We start from the raw sequence: 22825 nt of genomic DNA on the forward strand, positions 1-22825 counted from the left end.
CTTAATAGAGTCCATTATGCACCCAGTGTTTTCTAAAAACACACAAAGGTAAACTGTTCTGAGGAACTTGATCTTGTCTTCAGACAAAGCCACATCCCCGTTTTTTTCCAACAAAGAATAAGGTCATTGCTTTAAAGTAAAAGAAATTACCTATTAGCACAGATGGTTTTATGTCTCTAACAATATCTTCTAGATTTTTCATTTCACCATGTTCATGGGCAAAACGTTGTTTCTCAGATGTTAATGAGGCACGCCCCTGAGTAAGGAAAAAAAGAAAAATATATTTATTATAAGTTTAATGGAACCTAATATCCTGGGATAATCAGTTTACAAAGTATCTGGTTTAACATGTCCTATTTTCATTTCTACTTTTGCATCTGTCACCAAATACCATACCAAAGTTACACTGTGTACAGCTAACACGCTTAGGATAATTTAGGACTAATCTATTTCTAGAAGCAGTAGGTAAATTAAATATTTTTACTTTTAAATTCATAACAGCTGTAGAATACCACTGTATTAACAACTATACGAAAGCATCATTAGTTTCTTCTTTGAAGCATTCTTAAAGCTGTTTTACCTGTTAACATTTGGTCAAATGCTTAAAGGTACCAACAATAAAGCATAAATATATTTATATAGCAAACAGTAAGGATGGACAGGGGGAGTGATTTAGCAAAACAAGAATGGGTTCTTCTAGCTTTTTCACCTTTGCTCTTGTCTAAAAGTATAGAGACTATATGAGGGGAGGATATAGACTAGGGGAGCCTATATTTTGCTCCACATTTTTCATATTTAGGTTATTCATTCTCAAGGATAGAATAAAAATAATACTAACCAGATGTCTGATGCACTGTTTTTGCATCAACAAAATTGACTCGGCTGTGAAACAACTTTCGCCCTGATCTATACGAGCAATTTCCACCCATCGATGCCCAACAGAGTTTCCAAATGGAATATGATAGATGCAGGAAAACGGGCTATAGAGTATCACATTGACTGGGCTACAAAGAGGACTTGAGCTCAGTGTTAGTAATGTGGAGTGCAGGGAAAGAAGGGGTCAGAGTTTGTGAAAATTATATTAGTTGTCTCAATACATGGACCTCTGTCTGTACACAGGCATCTGAAAATTTCAGCAGAAGACTTTAAAATTCATACACCTCCACCCCTCATTTTATTCTCATGCCTGCAGAAAATATCACTGCAAAGGCACTTTTCAAACACAAATCTAGAAGACGGTGCCAGCCCCTCAAACATCTTACAATTTCAGACAGCAAGAAGCAGATTATACAGATAAATATATACACAGATATATAGGGAAGTATATGAGGAAAACAGAACACTAAATGTAATTTTTACCAAATAGACAGAACAGATCTATATCATCTCCCCAGCCACATCTTTTCCAACTGATAAGATGAAAGTTTCCTCAATCTTTGCAAGTTAATTAAGACTATACTGAAGTACTGGAACAGAATTCATTCCACGATTCTACCAAAGTCTACAAATTTGACAATTTTGGCTCTATTTAGGGCTGCGCATACTATTGGATTCAAGCTGGGATTAGTTTTTTAATGGCATTTTTGCTTAATTTTAACAAAAGCGAGAAATCCGATGCTACATTTCAGACCCCGATTCTGCGATGTGGCAACATGTGGCTGTGCCAGTCCTATCACTGAAGACTTCTGCTGGTCCTCATATGGCCGCCACAAGAGCTGGTAGACAGGAGGGAAGACCATTTTTCATTTCCAGCTGCAAGAAAAGCGTACCCATCCCAAGGGTACCACAGGAAGCCGCAGAAGGCTGTTATGTGGTTGGGGCTGACTGAGCTGGTCTGCCTCACAGGACGCCAGCTTCTCTTGGCTCACCCATGATTACAAGGAATTTTCAGAGATTTCTCTTCTTCCACACATTTTTTTGCATGACCAAAATACAGTTTTTAAATTAAGAAGGTTATGTCTGGATGTGCTTATACGGGTCTTAAGTGTTCTCCTAGAGTGATTAGCATGGAAATACTGTGATACAGGCACCTGGTTTCCTTTGTGGGTAAAATGTGAAATTCTCAGCCTCAAGAGAATGCCGCAATATTAACAATTTTTGGCATACTGACACTCAAATCATTCCACAGTATGAAGTCTGCCATTTCCCAGCACCCCAGCAGATGTCCCCACAGTCTACGTGCATGGTTTAGATGCATCTCATTTTAAAGGAGAAATTTTCCTTAACATTTTCAGGGGAGAAATACGAAGTTTTCTTTTTAGTCACTGAAGAAAAAAAAATTATTTATGACTTTCAGGCCAAAAGCTTGTTGCTAGGAATAACCGAAAATACTGTAATAAAAGCCATTTTTCATTCTAATCGGCTGGTTGGTTGAAATCAAAATGCTCAATGGAGCCTGACTTGGAGGTAGGTTTCCTGGGGAGCTGGGAATGGGTGCCATGGGCAACCATCTGATCCCACGCTGCTTCTTCAGTTCATTCCTTAATATCTTATCAGGCTGCTATTGAGGGGTTTGTTCCTTAATAGCTTATCAGGCTGCAGTTTTCAATCTGGTCTTAAAATCCAGCCACCAAGAGACTGCTCTGGGCTAGCAAGAAAAAAGAAATCACCTCCAAGAGTTATGACCAGCTCATTCTTCAGGCTGTGGCAGGCTGGTAGCTCTGAGCACCTCCAGGATCTGCAGATCTGGGCAGATCTCTTGGGAAAATTGCCCTCTGATTTTTTCCACAGTGCATAACAGCTTAGAGTCCAGGCTGATATCTTAGTGGAGAAAAACGTTGATACTCTTTCATTTTCATTTTTGATCAAAACAAATAACCAAAATCCTGCATGAAACAAAGTTACTTCTTTATACAGTTTTACCCTTGATTGGCTTTTGAGGAGGTACTTCAATATTTTAAAATTAAGATAATGGCAGGCTGTTAAAACACTTATTGATGCAACACCAAGGATTCAAAGCCCCATCTCCTACTGACATTGACAATCAACTCTCATTGAATTAGCTACAATGGAGTACTCAAACAGTACGCTGGATGCAATCCACTGCAACCCTTTCCAGGCCAGTGGCTAGTGAGACTGCTTCTAGCCAGATGGGCCAGCTTAGGTTGGATTCACTTCTGCCCTATCTTAATTTCTATCTGCCCGTAATTTCACACACGACATTCTACCATTCTAAAAAAAAAAAAGAAATCCAACAAAAACAAACAAACAAAAACCCCCCACAACCAAAAAAAACCCCCAAAACCAAACAACCAAAAAGCCAAAACCCAAAACCAAACCCCAAACAACTTAAAATATATTTCTTTATTCAGCTTTGGTCTGAATTAGCTTGATCCCATTAGTCAGAATGAATCATGTCTCCAAGTAAATATTTTTGTAGTATATTAACTAAGAATGAAATATTAAATTCTGTGGCTTAGCAAAAATAACAACAGCTATGTACATAGACATCTTTGCTTGGAAAATGCTTGTAAAAGAAATTCTACAGTGAGTGAGGTTTTTTTAATATATGTTTTTAAACAGATTGTCAGAAATGTATTTTAATTCTTAATTCAGTGATCCTAAAGGAGATACACAACACCTCCCTAAAAACTGTGCCAAAGATTTCAAGACCAGCCAGTCGATACGGTTACAAAACTTCAATAATTTAGAGGACAGTGCTTTAGACAGATAGTATTTTTTCTCCCAAATTGTCAGATTCTTAAGATCTGCTTTCTGCAAAGTAGAGAGGCGGCAGCAAGAGAACGGCTAGCTTTCTTCTGTGCCCTGCCAACAGGGTAAGCAATGACTTGCAGGAAGGAAGAAACAATTCAGTTTTGTGCATGCTTAACCTCAAACTAAGGGGTTGCCAGTCCATTTAGTACAAGCTTCCAGACATCCGCCCCTGAATGCCTATGGCCAGAATAAAAAATCACGGAGTTTTTGTCAGTCAGCAGAGAGAAGAGAACACAGTTAAAATGCAGAAGTCTCAATTCTGGTTTTGTGTGGTTTTCTGTCTTGTCTGCCTCCTGACACTGGAGACATGCAAAGTGGATAGACCTGTCAGTGCAGAGCTGCTCTGACTAAAAGATCTTCCAGAAGTGCAGAGCCCATCTTCTGGCATTTCCATTTCCAACTCTGGCTGTTGTACTCTATCTGCTGCTAGGAAATGAGCTGTAGAGGATCAACACAAGGCAGCATAAATCAGAAACTGCTCTGGTCTGCCTGTGTCTCCACAATCCTAAAATACTTAAATGGCACACAGCTCACTGATATTTCCCTTCTTCTAATAGAAAAAGGAAAAAATTTAAATACTCCATACTAAGAAAGAATTTGAATGTGCTGTGGGGTTCTGTGTATGAAGCTCTGAGTCTTTTAAGTAGAAACATAATTTTCAGTCACATTCATATTTGTCTTCTAAGTCTTGCTCTTTTAGCATTATTAAAAATTCATTCATTCAATGAAAAGGGCTCAGAAAAATCAGCAATCTAAAAATGTGCCCCTTTCAGGATGCCAAGCCTCAATACAGTCTCACTGTTTCAATGAAGAACTTCAATGCTTGCCATGCAAAGGAGACATTTTTCCAGGGGTTCCTACCAAAGGATGTTATTGCACCATTCTTCAAATAGCAGTATGAAGGCTCATCTAGGCCAGACAGCAGCTGTCTTAAGTTTCAGTGTTTTCTATGATGTATAACAAGCACCTTTCCTGTATCAAGTGACACTCCCTAAATCCAAAAAGAAAGTCTTTCACACTGAAATCACACAGATGAACAGACTTGACATGAGCTATTCAGAGGGGAAGATACAAACTCACAAACTCTTTCAATAGAAGGAGGAAGGTAAAGTCAGAAGAAGAGGCTACATATCCTTCCTGCTTTAACTTCCCAAATGTATTCAGCATCCCAAGAAAGAAATAAGGAAAAGCACCAACATTCCATTATATAACTTTTTGCAATGCTATGCATTATTTCCTTATCTTTTATAGAATAAGTAATTTTCTAGGGGCATTATAAAAAGTTTGCTTGAATAAAAAACAAACCCCAAAAACTACGTGGTAAAATACCTGGAAGACAACCGTAGTGTCTTCAATGCATACTCAGGCTGCCTGAATAAACTATACAATACATCTTCACTGGTGAGGAATATTAAACAAAAAAAGATTAATAAAGCTTAAGTCCAGAGACTCAGTGAAAATGTCAGAAACTACTTTGGAGGGGAAAAGTACTGCCTCTATCACAGTAATATTTTGTACCAAGAAACCTATGGGATATTTTGGATTTGAACAAAAGAGAACAAAGCAACCTGAAAACAGATATGTTGCTATATTAGAAGTCACAGTGGTATCTCAGATGGAAAGTAATATGAGCTAAATTCTTTATTAGCAAATGAGTTACAATGTGGACTGTGTTAAGTCAGCAGATGAAGTACTGAGATAAAGAAACAATAGCAGCATTCTCTGATGGTGACATTATGTATGAAAGATCTTGGCAGTCCTAAAATGTCTATACTCCATAATGGATGAGTATTTGGTATTATATGTTATATAATATATAATACCAAATATATATATTATCATATATATATTTATATAGTATATATACTATATATAGTGTATATACATAGAGTATATATATTATAAAATATATTATATATATATCATTGGTATTATATATTATTATTATTACAAATAGTAAAACATAGTCACTTGGACACCAGGACATTTTAATTCAAGAAGTAAAAGGAAGTAACAAGACTCAGTAGTTAATAGTTTTATGAAAAACTGCTTGTATTTTGGTTTTGAACTGTAAGCAGTTCTTAGTTTTAGGGAGGATTCTTAAGTTTTTAGTTTTAGCAGCTGATCAAGAGCACAAGAAGCAAAGGAGATACTGAAATCAGGCTTCAAGCAAATGTACATCACAGTTTCCACAGAAAGTTACTCATATCATTGTATTATAGAACCAAATTGAGGCTCAGATAACAAACAAAAATGACCCATCAATAAAACCCTGAGAAAATTCATAGAAAACAGCTGTAAAAACAGGAGACCAGACTGCACAGCAGACATCTATGTGGGATATTACAAAACAGGAGACAAATCTTACAAATACCACCAATGTGAAGTCTAATGCCATGGCCTGTTTGAGCTGGTCCTGCCGGGCCTGCCCCATGAACCAGGGCTGAAGAGCAGAGCAGCTTTATGTCAGTGAGGTGGGAGAGGCAAGTCTGGAAGCTTGCCAAGATTTGCCCTTTCCATCAGCTGGGAGGCAGCTGAGAATAAGCCCGAGGACCCTGATGTCCCACATTAGAGGCAGCACTGGCATTTATCCCGTCTCGAAACCAGGGAGGCACAGATGTATTTATATAAACACTCGCCTCCATTTGACTGTGTCAACTGCGGCTTATTTAAACAAGAGAACAGAGATCAGTACACAGATAAATCAATAAATTCATCTGAGGTTCTTAAATACTGAAGACATGAGAACCACAAAAGACATGAGAACTGTAGACCAAAGAGCAAAGCAGTGTGTTAGTAAGTAGAGTATTTCCAACTGCGAATGTTTTGGTTTTACTTGCTTTTTTCCTGTGTTTCCTATTGCAGAGTTAAGAGCAAAACAAACAAAAAAAGCAGTTATTAAAGCATCAAGGAAGAAACAGGAGAAAAAGGATGTTAAGAGTCATGTGAGAAGGTGGTGAAACATCTCCCTGTTGGGAGGTGATCTCTGCGTGGCTTCTTACCTCTTTTATCACAAGTAAATCCCTGATCTAAAGCTTGTTGATGAACTATCTGGAGGGCTCTAGGCAGGCCTTGCAGACAGCACTGGGAGCTGGGGGAGTTCTCTGGGAAGTTCCCCAAAAGCATGAAAGGGAAGGGACACGAGAAGCACAAAGAGCGTGCTAGAAGGGGACAGGTCAGGGGCTGCCCTCCCTAGACAGAACTCAGGGATAGTATTGGTTACGAGTTGCAAAATGCAAAAAAAAAAAAAAAAAAAAAAGGTGGAGTAATGGATATGGATGCACTGGTCAGGGGTTACTGAAGCCCAAGGACTTGCAAGTGACAGGCACTCCTGTGCTACCTTGTTTAGGAACCAAAAAGCAAGACAAGCAAGCCCTCCCAAATCCCCATACCGAGGCCCTAATTATGAACTGACTGTGCCTCCTGATCAGGCCCATCACCTAACACCTGAAGGTGAAGAGAGGAAAATAAAACTAGATGAGGCAACTTGGGCACAGAATTAAGAAACAGGTTGTGGCCAACTGTGTGAAAAACCACAACATTTTCAGGAGATAATGTCATAATTGTTGGCAGTAGAATATACAATTTAGGTAAGAACTGTAATTCTGGTGTTGACTTTAAAACACATTGTTAGAAGATTAGGGCTGTTTATTTAAGTCCTGTAAAATTTATAAAATACCCTTTCCATGTAGATAAGCACACATGGTTACCAGGCAGGGCAAAATTTATTTCAAGATTATTTCAAGAAGATCCAAGAAGCAGAGCAAGTCAGGAACCCACAGAACAACAGAAACAAAATGGAGCAAAACAATCATTCATTTCAATAACAGAGCATGAGCAAAAGAAATAATAAACCATGCAAATTAGGTCATCATCTCATCAGTACATCTATGTACACAGTGTCAAAGAGGAAAGTTACATGCTAACAAATCTAACACTCGAATGCTTGGTGGTGTCTCTTTTAGAGAAAATAATGCACGTATTCCTTGAGCCCACCAATCATTCTTCTGCCTTGTCCTCATTTGTTTTCATATATTACTATGAGTAGTGCCATGAGTGTTCAAACACACATTAATGTTTCCTTTCTGCAAAACTTATACTTCATATAGAACAAGATAAATGCAAGATGAAACTGCACAGATTAATTCCCCAGACACCAGAATAACTGACAAAGCAAACAAGGATCACTTTGTTGGGATAGTACATGAGTAAAATAAGGCAGAAACTGCTTTAAGTGGTCGTGGTGCGTTGGATACCCAAGACACTGCATCTTTGCTAAGATGCAAATCAGGCTTTTGGCTCAAAAAGTCCTAGCCAGTCGCAGTCAGCCATAAATGAACTGATCAAGGACAAAATAATTGTGTGTTGATAAAAAGAAAGCTAGAAATAATTAAAAGTTAGCAGAAGAGGCTGACATAATATTAAGTGGTATATAAAGGTTAACATTAAAACCATTATCAAATTAGTATCTGGAATGAAATCCAAACTTTTTTTAGAAGCTATTATTGCTAAAATATCAGAAAATTCAGTAACAATCAGACAGTCTGGATGGGATTCAGTTCATTATTAAGGTACTTGACTATGAGCTCTAAAGGCTCTTTCATGTTATATGAGCTCTGCTGACTGTAATGGAAGCGACCACATCTATACAGCACTGAAATTCTGGTATCAGTCCCACATGTCCCCCTTTCTTTTCCATCATTCTCTAAGGAAAGATTGAACTAAAATCAGAATTAAAGATGAGTCCCAACTGCTTATGCATAATCTCCAAGTACACAAGAGTGAAAAAGAAACTTTAACAGTGTCTTATTAAACATTAAAACTTCCATCTGAATGCACTGGAATACCCAAGACAGGCAAATTATGATCTGCAAACTTTCCTCATTCACCTTTGGAGAAAAACTAGTTTCAAAAGGTAAAAGCATGCTGAAGAAATTAAAAAAAAAAAAAAAAACCCACCCTAAACCGATATGAAAAACATTACAAGGTCTTTAGAATGAAGTAGAGAACACAACTATAAACAGTATAACAAACATATCCTTCATCACCAGCTTTTTCACCACAACATAGCAAAAAAGTTGGTCATCTAACTTGGTTTAATGAAAAAAGATGGTTCCCGGGGGAAAAAAAAAAAAGATATTAACAGGAAAATGCAAACACAGCTGCACTTGAACTAAAATTAAAAAACCCACAAAGGAAAAAATCAGCTATGAAAGCCTGATAAGTGACTTCGTGGCAGCTTTTGGGGGTGGGGGAAGAAGAAAAAGGTGGAAACTGTTTGCAGTCAGGTCAACAAAAGTTCCAAGCTTATTTTTCTTTGGCTTGCACTGGTTGAAATATTACAGAAAGTAGATGAAAAGAGAATCAGTGTTTAAATCTATAATCATGCATTGCAAAATTAATGATCAAAGGACAGCATAGAATAAAAATGATGTAAAAATTAGTTTAGTTGGACAAAGTAATCGCTGAGTCTTCAGAGATTCTGTTATTTCTCATACTGCTAAAGCAACAGATCAGAATATTTCTAGGACTGAAAAGGTGTCCCTGCTTCAAGTAAAACTCTTTTATCAAGCAGTTTTTGGTGAGGCAAATTTTAAGGGACTCTCGTTGAAGAGGTTTCCATTGATACACCTCCTGAATAGTAAGAAATAAAAGTCAGTTTAGTTTATGCAAAAGTTGGTTAACTGGTGATCTATGCTGTGGCTTGCCAAATCTTATCTATGCAATTATGAAATTATTTCTAACAACAGAGTCCTTCCCACTGTACAGTTTTCTCACAAATCTCCCTCATTTTACTTATCTCTTTTCTAAAACTTTGTAAAGTCCAAGTCTTGCAGCACTTTTCTGCAATCAGCTAAAGCCAAAATGATTTCCTAAGTGGACCTTCTCTCTCAGGCCAGAAAAAGGAACCAGAAATAGCTTAATTATTTACTTGCTGTATGTATGACTTCTCAGCAGTTAAATGTATCCTGACAAAGAGGAAGTCAGGTAAGACCACCAGGAGGCCTGTATGGATGAACAAGGAGCTCTGGACAAGCTCAAACACAAAAAGGAGCCTACAGAGGGTGGAAGCAAGTACAGGTAGCCTGGAAGGAATACGGAGAAACTATCTGAGCAGCCAGGGATCATGTTAGGAAGGCCAAAGCCCTGACAGAGTTAAATCTGGCCAGGGATGTCAAGGGCAACAAGAAAAGCTTCTATAGGTACGTCAGTGATAAAAGCAAGACTAGGGAAAATGCGGGTCCCCTCCGGAAGGAAACAGGACACCTGGTTTCCGGGGATATGAAGAAGGCTGAGGTACTCAGCAACTTTTTTGCCTCAGTCTTCACCAGCAAGTGCACCAGCCACACTATCCAAGTTGCGGAATGGAAAGGCAAGGGCTGGGAGAATGAACTGCCCACTGTACGTAAAGATCAGGTTTGAGACCATCTAAGGAACCTGAAGGTGCACAAGTCCATGGGACCTGATGAGATGCATCTGTGGGTCCTAAGGGAACTGGTGGATGAAGTGGCTAAGCCACTCTCCATCATATTTGAGGCATCGTGGCAGTCTGGTGAAGTTCCCACTGACTGTAAAAGGGGAAACATAACCCCCATTTTTAAAAAGGGAAAAAAGGAAGACCTGGGGAACTACATGACAGTCAGTCTCACCTCTGTGCCCATCAAGATCATGGAGCAGATCCTCCTGGAAACTGAGCTAGGGCACATGGAAAATAAGGAGGTGGTTGGTGACAGCCAGCATGGCTTCACTAAGGGCAAATTGTGCCTGACAAATCTGGTGGCCTTCTACAATGGGGTTACAGCATTGGTGGACAAAGGAAAAGCATCTGATGATATCTACCTGGACTTGTGCAAAGCATCTGACACTGTTTCACATGACATCCTTGTTTCTAAGTATCTAAGGCATAGATCTGACAGATGGACTACTCAGTGGATAAGGAATTGCCTGAATGGTAAGACTCAAAGAGTTGCAGTCAATGGCTCAATGTCCAAGTGGAGAGCAGTGACAAATGGTGTTCCTCAGGGGTCAGTGTTGGGACCAGTGCTGTTTAGCATCTTTGTTGTCAACATGGACAGCGGGCTTGAAATGCACCCTCAGCAAGTCTGCCCACAACACCAAGCTGTGTGGTGAGGCTGACACGCTGGAGGGAAGGGATGTCATCCAGAGGGACCTGGACAGGTTTGAGAGGTCGGTCTGTGCTAAACTCATGAAGTTCAACAGTGCCAAGTGCAAGGTCCTGCACATGGGTCGGGGCAATCCTAAACACAAATACAGGCTGGGGGATGAGTGGATCGAGAGCAGCCCTGAGGAGAAGGACCTAGGGGGTATTAGTGGATGGAAAACTTACTATGAGCCAGCAGCATGTGCTCGCAGCCCAGAAAGCCAACCGTATCCTGGGCTGCGTCAAAAGAAGTGTGGACTGTATCAAGGAAGGTGATTCTCTCCCTCTACTTTGCTCTCATGAGACCCCACCTGGAGTACCATGTCCAGCTCTGGGGCCCCCATTGTAAGAAGGCCATGGACCTGCTCAAGTAGGTGCAGAGAAGGCCACAAAGATGATCAGGGGGATAGAGACCTCCCCTGTGAGGACAGGCTGAGAGAGTTGGGGTTGTTCAGCCTAAAGAAGAGAAGGCTCCAGGGAGACCTTATAGCAGCCTTCCAGTACTTAAAAGGGGTTACAGAAAAGATGGGGAGGGTCTTTTTATCAGGGAGTGTAGTGATAGGACAAGGATTAATGGTTTTAAACTGAAAGAGGGTAGATTCAGATTACATATTAGGAAGCAACTATTTACTGTGAGGGCGGTGAGACACTGGAACAGGTTGCCCAGAGCACTGGTGGATGCCCCCTCCCTGGAAGTGTTCAAGGTCAGGTTGGACGGGGCTTTGAGCAACCTGGTCTAGTGGAAGGTGTCCCTGCCCATGGCAGGGGGGTTGGAACTAGATGGTCTTTAAGGTCCCTTCCAACTGCAAACATTCTCTGATTCTATGAAATAACAAGCTTCAAGAAGCTTACATTGTATTTTCTTTCTTGGGGTGGGGGGGAAGGGGCCATTTTAAATTTTGTTTACTTTTTAGGGGGAACATTTAGCTTCAAAAGAAAGCCAAGAGAGGACTTGCAGAGCCCTAGACCGAGGATGGATTTCCTTAAGCCCAGCTCAGGCCTCACACTGAAGTATCTCCAGCTTCTAGGTCAAGCGGGCTCTGCACTCAAACACAATGCAGCACTAAGCACCCACCCATTCTCAAGCCCCCGCAGGACAGCCAGACCTGACTGGTGCTCCCAGGTCTTCCAGGAACACCAGCAACGACCTGAAATGTGCACCGACGGCTCCTGCTGCTTGCGTCAACATCTGGCCACAAATTCAGCCCTGATCCATCTCAGACAGCTGTTATGTCTGGCTATCACAAACAGTTCACAAATATACTCCGGGCAGGACATGAAATTCAGTGGACTGCTTTTTGGACAAAACCCAAATTAAAATCCACCAAGAAGAATAAGCAGAGGAAAGGAACTTCTTCAAGGATGTGTGAGATGCTGATTGGTTTTGGCACTGCTTGAGAGCGCTGAAGCTAGAAGTTGGTGAGGAAAGTATACAGTCACCAAGTCACTAAAAATTTAGAAACTGTGAAAGGAATGAATCACTGCGTACCAAGAGTAACAACCTGGCTTCTCGACTGACTAACAAATTAGCAGTGAGAGGTGTAAAAGAAGCAGGAAGAAACAACGAGCAGGAAGAGAAGAAAGGCTGGTTAACCACCTTGGCTCAATGGACATGCAGCCAAGACCTGTTTTACTGCTTTAGGGCTGTGAAGTTCCTATACTTCTGCCTCTGCCAGTTTGTTTCCTTAATGCCACCAGGAGGTGATTTTAGTTCAACTGTATTATTTGATAATTCCAGTCTCTATGGTGGAGGAAACTGTGCAACACACCATTCTTCTTAGGCAACCTCTAGGTTTCAACAGTCACAGAAGATACACAGGCCTTCAGTCATCTGTGTTTGGACACAAAAGCACTTTAAGATTATTAGATGAAAACCAAAAGGATTAAAAACATTCATTAAAACAAACAAACACACACACACCAGAAAAAAAAAAATCTATCTCTTAACAGCAAATACCAGCATTCTTCTGTACCCGATCAGGCTACTTTTGTGCTTTCTGGCAAGGGATGTCCAAGGAGACCTTAGTAACACTCTCCCATCTCAATGTCTATGATCCTACTATTTACCCTTTAACAGTATGAGTGAAAGGTACTGTGATGCTGTTCAATAAACCAACACAGATACTGACCGCAGAATGCAGGCTCCTGATGCAAAGATATGTGAACTACAAAAGACCTTAAATATTAGAGAGCTAAAGAACACTGTGCAAGAGTGCAGTAACAACAAAGATGACCATAAACACTGCTAACCAACAGGCAAGGTGAAAAAGCAAAGCCAATTGGCCTCTCATATATTTCTTTTAAGTAGCTCACAAACTATTAAATACATAACCACATTTTAAAACATACCAGTTTCTTTATTCTGGCACATGGAATTCATATGTTTCTTTATTTTGGCACATAGAAGAAATGAGGTAAGGGTGACTGATGAAGTCTCTCAGCAGCTTCAAATTCTGACCAGTGTTGATAGCACTGCAGACCACAACATCTGCAACATGAACTATATCACTGTGCATAGAAGCTATTTGATGCAATATATCCCAGTTCTTGCAGAAGGATGACAGGCTTGCAATACCACGAAAATACTCTCTTCAAACTTTTAAAAAATCCTTGAATGCTATCCTAATAGTGTATCTATGCATCTTTTTGCAAGATTGTGCTAACAAATAATAGTCACATTAACATGGGAAATGTTAAACCCACAAGCTGAACATTTCTTTCCTTATACATTTTTTAATGAACTGCTGAAAAATTCCCTTCATTATGTGCTCATCCCTAATAGAAATAGAGCAGGAACTACAAGCATAACCACTCCCCACCCCTGAAGTAACGTGGGAGTCTGTCATTCATTTAATACACAAGAAAAACAGCATGCCATGTCGAGAGATAAATTGTTGTAGTTGCTTTCACAAAGAGCATGTTCTTGCCTTCATCTACAGACTGCAAATAACTATCATGATATTTAAACAAATCAGAAAATTGTATCACCTTTACTATTAATCCCTTTGAGTCAACCATCCATATCCTTTTGATAGCTGCATCTTTCGATACCCCTTCTTTTTCCATAGCCATAACAATGAGGTTTGCTATCCCCAGCGCAGCCTGAAGGAAAGAGAAGAAAAGTAGTATATGAAACTAGAAATGAAAGAAATCCCCTGATCACTTGTTTCCTCTACCCACTATTTTAGATAAGTTTCTTAATTTATTTAACAATAAAATGGAATCATTATTTTTTCATAAAGTAAACACTAATGAACTGTTGCTAATTGGGTAATTAGAAACCATAATGTAGAAAACCAGTATAGCTAAATCTTAAATCATATCAATAAATCATAGTATAGATAAATCTTAAGATGGCATTTACAGTGTGGAGAGCATAATAAATGCTTATGCTCTAATGAAAAATGCTAAAACTAATATTTATTCCACATAATCATCTCAGAATATACTAAATACTTTTTCTTCTTTGAAATTTTATTTTGTTCATTAGGGGTTTTTTTTCTGTAATTTAAACCAAAGGAAACCACACTCTGCATGCCAGAAAGTAAAATGCAGTCCTAAAAGATTTTTTGCTCTTATCTTTTTTTTAAATGTCCGTCAAGAAAATAAGTCTCCTTTTACCTACTATTCATGTGTTTTGTAACTCTAGACTTGGCTGTGGTCCCAGTGAAAGCAGGGGCAAGAAAAATTCACTTATCAATATTTTGCTGAAACGTGTACCATTCTCACTGGATTTTATAATATTTCAACCAACAGATCAAATGTCATATAGGTACAGACTGAAAAACAGGCAACAACATGAGCCAAGAGACCACTCAGTATTTCTGATTACAAACTCGTATATGTATTTATGGGGTTGACTGTGTTTCTTGTTCTTTATTATTCAGTTTCATGGAGAAGCAAGTGAGATTCCTCTTTTATAGTTAAGAAATAGTTTTATTAGGAATGAGCTCCCACAGCAGGGATGGTATCTACTGTTACCTCTTTGCAGCAACAGGCATACTGACAATACAAACAAACAAACAAAAAATTAGACCATGGATTCATCTGTCTGTTGAACACTGAGCAAAACCAGGGGAAGAAACTTCAGAGATGGACAGTGGTGTTGACATGCCACACATGGATGCAAGTCATTCTGAAAACTACAGACCTGGTCTCAGCAGCACCAAATATTGAATCAAATTAAATATATCTGAACTACACAAAGCTGGATTAGTATACTGCACCTTTAGGGGAGTTTGGTGACCATGAATAATGTTTTTCTGAAGTCTGAGTGGGGTTCTAGATTTCATACAAGAGATGACAGCTAGTCACACTGTAGATAAGTACAACCTTCACCCATGTGTCAGTGGCTGAGAAATTTATACTGAAAAATTAGTATCAAAAAATACTGTGCGTAAAAACCTTCAGAAATGGATGACCTCGACATGCAGAATACTGAAAAACTATATTTAATAACAGGAAAAATCAAAGGGACACTGCTTCTTACTAAGTAACACTGGTAAATATGTTTCATTTAATTTCTCTTTGGTGGCCTCATCTTTCCAAAACGTTTTATTTGTTTATATTGAGAGTAGGTCAATAATTTACAGATAAAACTAAAACCTGAAGTTTTAAAAAGAGAACAGATCTCTGCAAAATGTCTTATGAAAAATATGAGGCTTGACCAGATGATCAGAGATTTTTCTGTACGTTTACATTTGAATTAAGAACCAACTTTCAGCAGGTGTTAGTGATCATTCTACCCATTCAATCTTCTTGTTAACTGGATGCATATAACTTGATTAAATATTAAGAAAAATCTTCATAGTACAATTTTTCCTAACGCGTAAAAATACATACCTCTCCAGCGCCCTGGAACAACACTGTGTGATCTGATAACCTGTTCTTGGTGATACGCAAAGCTGCAAGAAGACCTGCAACAGCCACAGATGCAGTTCCTCAAATAAAAAAAAGAACATATTTGGTTATTCTGGAAATAATTACAAAGCATTACATTTTAAATAACTCCAAAGCATCTTTTGGCTAAAAGATACAAATACTTAGGGCAGTAACAAAAAGTTCATTGGAACTGGAGTTTGTTCTACTTTATTCTTATGAACGTTAAACATAAGTGGGAATATCTTCAGAGTAACATTAAATAAAATATGATTGATTGAATCTGCTGGATGGGCATAATGGCTGGGGCATTCAACTATTACAAAACATTCTGGTTATGACCTTTTTCAGATGGAAAAGGTGTGAGAACCCAGACAGAAGTATTTTGAAGGACTCCAGATACTGAAAATTAAGATACTGGTCTCATTCTTCAAATAGATATACCTCAAACAAAGTAACATACAGGATTTAAATAAAACTTTATTTCTCGTGGGGAGGTTGTCAGAATAGAAGAGCAAACTGTGAACATTAGAGAAAAGCTAAGCTAGCTGAAAGAGTAAGGCCAGTTATTTAAGACACCGACTGTCCTACTGTGTCTGAAAGCCCTCAGGACACCAGTCCACTGTGAAAGAGGTTCCAGCTTACTAGCACCTAAAACATTGGAAGTACCTGTTAAATCTATCTTTGAGCTATGCCACACTGGGAAAAAGGCTAACATTTAGTTTTATGATTTAGTCTGTGGAGGCCTTTCTTTGCCAAATCGGAGCACAAAGATTAAGATACCTGGTCTGTCTTTAAATGGAAAGATTTTGGTCCTTCATCATGAGAAACACCTACTAATAAAAAGTAGGGCAATAAAGGGATATAAAGCAGACATCTAACCCAAACCTGTTCACAATGGCAGGATCAACCATACCTCTGTGATTTCTGACAGATCTTTGTCTAACTTGTTCCTAACATCATCTTTTGAATACTCCTATGATCTCCTCAGCAAGCCATTCCACTGGCTTTAGTACACTTTTTGTTGAAAATTTTAAATCTAAATGTTTTTTCTTCTATTTTGCCCTCTTGTCTTATCTACCCCTGGAAAATCCGTTCTTTTCTCTTTGCAACAAGACATGTATTGTATTTGAAGACTAAGGGTGTCCCAACCTGCTTTTCTTGCATAGAACAATCCCAATTCTTCCACTCTTTCAGACAGTTCAGAAAGGCATGTTTTCTACAACATCATCGTCACTAAAGCCCAGGCACAAGGTGGACCAAAAAAGGACAGACTCCTCATTCCTGTAAGGAACTTGGATCCATTAAATACTGGAAAAAAAACCTGAGAAAGTGCATCAGTTTTCAAAGACATCCTGTGGACGGGTATGGTAGTGAGGTAGATGATGCCAGCAGAAAAGTTGTTCTCAATGTGTCTTTTTAGAGGAGATTCCAAAGAACTGATAGTAGACAGCATTGATTTCATCAGGACTGAAAAAGCTATATCAGCCACTAACGATTAGGTATTAAAAGTGGAAAAATGGGTTTCAACAGTCTTTGAAGATTTATGATGCCTACCTGATTCAGACAGAGCTGAACCACAGGGAGACAAATACAGGCCCTGAGATGTGTCACTTGTTCAGTTCTGGGAATAAGAACCAAATTCTTCCTTCTCCAGGCAGCGGCTGCCATTGACTGACCCAAGGAAACCAAAGATGAGGCCACAAATTATTTTGAGAAGTCTGCAAGAACTTACAAGAAGGAGATCTGTTGGATACTACAGTTTTGTTTCTGGTCACCACAGCCCTAAATGCAATTGTCTACAAGCCACCTGGTTGCTTTTGAGGGGAGAATTCACATTGCTACTGATATTTTCTTCAGAAAAAGTTTGAAATAGATATGACCAGCCCTCCAAAAGTACTTGGCCCAGAATCTGCACATTGGACATTTGCCCTCAACATGTAGCTCCCCTGAAGGATAGACTTTTGTTATTCACAAGTCTATTTGCTCATAAGCAAGGCAAAGTTTAAAGCTGAGATAGCAGTAATCTCTACATTAAACTCATGGAGATGCTCAAAACAGGTATTCATATTGCAAGCACGCAGACCATTAAATTTCAAATACATGTAGCTAAGGAACTAAAAGAACAGAAGTAATAAGAAGCCTGGTAAACCTCTCCTTAAAAGACATCATTTGTATGTTGAAGACTGGCTTTGAATCTGTGGTTTATAGATAGGATCATCTGAGTTTCATGAATAGTTACTTTTTCAAAAATAAAAGGTAATGCTTAGTAAAATTTAAGAACACATTTTAAAGTTAGAAAGTCCCTTAAAAAGTCACTTTTTGAAATAAATCCACCCGAACAGTTCAAAAACATGTGTCTTTAGAACTGAAGTTTGTTACGTGCTTTTCATTATGTCTTTTCCCTTCAATCATCAGAAATACAGGACACCTTGTTCTCAGCCCACTTAATGTTTAGACCATACAAATTTGTCATTTTTATGACTTGTTCTGAGAGCTGAGATCATTTACTCTCTTCTCCCTCACTTCTAAATAAAAAAAATTTCAAAAAACCAGTTCCTCTGAGGCATCACTTCAGGAACAACCACCATTGGGCTGAGACGCTTCCACCAACAATCATCGGGCTGAGACACTTCCATGACACAGTACCCAAGAGCTAGCTTGTTTCTTTCCCAGGTGAAATTAAGTCTTCCTGTGGCAAGTGCCAAATTGGCAAAAACCAAAACCGGCAAAAGACAGAAGTCAGAACGCATTCTAAGTTTCCCTTGGTACTCTACCAAACAATCCTCATAACCGGTAATAAAAAAATCCCATCCTCTCGTTGGATGCCAAATTCTTTCTTATATTTTATATTACACAGCTGTGCTTGCAGGGGAGGAGGAGGAGGAAGCCTACATAACATGCCTCATTCCTAAGACTATCGATCTGGTCTCCTGAAAAGGAAAGCTGAGCTGGAGCACTGTAAGGTCCTGTTTCCAGGCCCTGAAGACAGAAGCTGTGGCCACCACAGCACCCTGCCCTCATCAGAGGACTTCTCAGAGAGCCGGGAAAGCTGGCTTTCAAGCCACTTTCTGGTGACAGAGACAAGATGAAACACTGTAAATTTCTAATGCATGGGAATGCTGGGATCCTGTTTATCTTCATGGCTGATGTACCGTTGCTAAGTTTGTTAGCCAGAAAAATGGACTACAATTAAGTATATTACCAGTTGGGGTACTTTTACAAGCTTTATTGCAATACCATCTTCTGTTTTAAGGAAAAAGAAAAGAGATATGAAACATGAACAAAATACTACATGGAATGTCTATAACATTTTGCATTGATTATTTACGTGGGATGTGAGTTATCATTACCTGTATGTTCCTTATGAGGGTGATTCAGAACAAAGGTTATAACAGCAATATATAAAGGCTTAAATATTGCATTTCTCAAAAATCATGATTTGCACAGAACTGCTCTAAAAACAGTATTTTAAAAGTACTCCACATCGGTTTTATTCAGCCATTTGCCTCTAAAAAGCATAATAAACCAGTTTATTAGATTACTGAACCCACTATCACTGCTGCTGGCAGTGGCTGTCATCACTCCTTGTCAGCAGCTTCCCTTATTCCTTCCTATTGAAAGGGGGGCACTGTCAGCGTGAATAGCAGATCTGTTTAACCGGAACTGCTGACTAACAGCATGACCTTAAATTTCACCCTGAATACTGACTCGAGTTTTCAAAAAGAATCAAAATGCAATTCACATGCATCTGCCAAGGCCTAACCACTTCTCACGGACATTTCGAAGCAGAAACAGAATTTTGCTGCTTTCCCGACTGTCATCACTATAGGAAGGAGAGAAATGGCTTCGCCTCCCTCTCCCACAGAGGGCAGGTTAAATCCCTTGTGTGGGGAATAAGATAGACATTGTTCACAGACATGATTTTGAAAACCAATTCTATTTTCCCCGAATTTCTAGAATAACCACAGCAAGTTTAACAAATGATATTTTTCTAAAGCAGTGCCAGCTGCTGTGACAGCAAACACTTCATTATAGTTTTCTAGGAAACTGAGTCATATCTTGTAAAAATATGGTAGATGTGAAATTTCAAAGTATGCTATTCTTTATCAAGTCTCTGTTTTGTTTTCTGTCCAAGATTCTTTAGCCTTACTTGTTACTGCAAACTGTACAATTGATCATGAACGTGTCAAAGGAAATCCTAGAGACCACGGCCTTTTGGGGTCGGCACATTATAAATGCTTTGAAGCATAGAATCTTCTTTCAGCAGATACAACAATTAAAGAAAAAGAGGGGGGAAAAAGTCCTCAAACATAAGGAATGAGAACTTCATTTTTATTGAATTCAGTTTAATTTAAATTAGCAAGAAATGGCACTGAAGCATTTGTCTATTTAAAATTTAAAAAAAAATAAAACTTGTTCTCAAGTATTAGTAGTTCCTTTATGTCATCTTCCCTACCTCATCTTAAAAAGCTAGGAAACAAGAAGAGGGGAGAAATTCCTGCAGCACATACTAAAATCTGAGCTATTCATTCTGGACTAAAAGATTAGGAAGTGGTAAAAGTAAAATTCATATTTCTCAATACACAGCATAATAGAAATCACATGTTAACATGGACAGTCTTCCAAATAACATTGCACAGAGTGCCAGGAAAACAATAATCCCTCTCCTGCACTTATTGGGAAAAAAGGTGAGAGTAAAGATCCTACCTAAAAGGTGTAATCTCAGTTGCTAGTGAGGCAAATGCCATGGCTGTGGGTAGTTCAAAAGGACCCTCTTTTACGAGATGGCAGCTCCTTCTCCTTGACATGAATGGGCTTTTTCAAAGCTTTGTACGTGCACTGCCCCACTCTTCAGCTGCAGCAGGCAGGCAGTGCAAAGAGGGGGAAAGGCCCTAGTGAAGGAGAAATGGAGCCTTTTCACAAAAGCAACCATTTGGTGTATTTGAAAAGGGATACACAGAAGCACAGGGTGGCTGAGGCTTGGGAGGTCATCTGGTGCAACCCCCCTGCTCAAGCAGGGCCACCAGAAGCCGATTGCCCAGGACCATGGTGAGAATGGATTTCTTTTTTTAACCTATAATGAGCAAAAAATGAAACAGAGGAATACTTACTTCTACATACACATACCTGTATATACACATATATACAGATGTATACAGATGTATACATGTATACTGAAGCTACAGTTTGGGATTTACTTGAAAGCATACTAATTTCAATGTAAATTTACCACTGAGTAACAGAGATGTGACATCCTGAGTATGGAAGAAAATATACTTCACACAACCCTACAGTGTCTTAATAGGATTTTTTTATTATTTTCTTTTAAAAATCCCAATGTCTGTTTCACCTGGAAGCAAATGCCACTTCATATTATGAAAGAGGTTTTCTACAGTTTGCACATAATATCAGAATTTGAGATATATGATATCAACTTATGAGCTATTACATGTCATTCAACATCACATTTTTCAAATTCTTTGTCAGAGAATGAATTGAAAGCCCCACGCCCATCACAACCAAAACAACAAACCCCAAACCTTCTTTACAGCTTGATTTCAAGAACTGGAATTTCCAGGTTCCAAATGTATCGTTTCTGATGTTAATATTAAAAATAATTAAATCTTAAAAATAAGAATGCTTGTGATAGAGAAGTTCTGATTTCTGAGAACTGCACTGACTTAACGTTAAATTGGTCATAACATAACTTCCAGGTATAATTTTCCTAGTTATTCAAATGGCAGTCTGCTGAACATTTAGAATATATTTTAAATCAAACCACACAGGTAAGATGGAATAATAATCTTAAATTATATATGCTCTACATTTTTACTTTATGTCTGTTTCTTTTAACAAAATTTTGAGGCAATTAAACAGCACAGTTGTTAAAAAGTAATGACATCTAAGGTCATGATGGATACCAAAGTTAATTCCAATCCAGTGCAATGTCTCCATGTAAATATTTTTGTTGGCATAAAATACAGGCTCTGTGTCCATAATGGGGGAAAGCATTGCAACTGTGGGCACAGTGAAATAGAGCTACCACACTAGAATAAAAACAGTATTATACTGCATACAGAAACACTTATTTTATGTAGATTGGCTTATACTTCAGAAGTTTGTCACTGGCAACTGAGACAATTTTAAAGTACAGGGGTGAGGAAAAAATTAAAATTACTGAAATAATTGACCTGCATAGAGGCAGCAAGGCTAGAGAAATTTATGACACTATTTCAAATCTATCCATGACAGCAATGGCTATAACCAGCTACCCCATGATAAGCACTGAGAGATCCATGTAAAACAAATGCATGGCTACCAGGACATGCAAACTTGCCTTAAGCCACTGACTGTGCTTGAAGAGAAAAAACTCTTTCAACAGACACACCAAAACCAAGATGGGTGTGGAAATGGAGCACTATGGCACCCTGCTCTGCCCAGCTGGGTTTGACAAAGGGCAGGCAGGTATGGCCCAAGCCAATCCCACCCATGAGCAGGATTTCAGACACTGGACTTGTACCTAGGACTTCTTTAACTGATCTTAAGAGATTTGTTCAACATCCCTGCAGCAGGGAAGGAAACAGGTTACTTTCTCCAAGGGGATTTTCAGTTTCCTAAACCATGAATCCCAACCCTGACTCTTTTCAGGGGTGATCAAGCAGAGAACATCTTCCACCCTGATAAACAGCTTTGTTTGGCAACACAAGCCCCAGTTGTTCTTCTGGCATTGGTCCATCCCCAGGCAGGGGTTGGAGAGAAAAAAACAAAACAAAACAAAACAAAAAAAGGTCTCATATCTTGAAGAAAATTCCACCCTGTCCTTATGATTCCTCCTTCCTAAATATATTGGAGATGAGCAAAGATAACAACCTGATCTAATTCAGGTATTTCTAAATATGGTGAAGCTTGACATTACAATATTAATTAATATTTCTCCCATATAGGAAATTATGATCAAAACCCCCTCAATTTTGGAAAATGCTCTCTAATAGTTAGAGAGAAACAGATTAAAGTATTTGTTTTGAACCTAAGGCTTTCACTGGTTTTCATTTCCAAAAATCATATTCT

The 22825-nt window shown here is 38.8% G+C and overlaps 1 protein-coding gene across 1 annotated transcript in view; it reads right to left on the minus strand.

Moving 5' to 3' along the window:
- ME1 (malic enzyme 1) overlaps nt 1-22825 on the minus strand; it is a 185934-nt gene that overhangs the window by 16346 nt on the left and 146763 nt on the right. Inside the window, exons 8-10 of the mRNA XM_074861959.1 lie at nt 15719-15816; nt 13865-13978; nt 151-256 (exon numbers count right to left, since the gene is read on the minus strand). Coding sequence (XP_074718060.1) covers nt 151-256; nt 13865-13978; nt 15719-15816 — 318 coding nt within the window. The remainder of the gene's footprint in view (nt 1-150; nt 257-13864; nt 13979-15718; nt 15817-22825) is intronic.

The sequence above is a fragment of the Strix uralensis genome, chromosome 3 (assembly GCF_047716275.1).
Source record: "Strix uralensis isolate ZFMK-TIS-50842 chromosome 3, bStrUra1, whole genome shotgun sequence".
NCBI classification, from domain to species: domain Eukaryota; kingdom Metazoa; phylum Chordata; class Aves; order Strigiformes; family Strigidae; genus Strix; species Strix uralensis.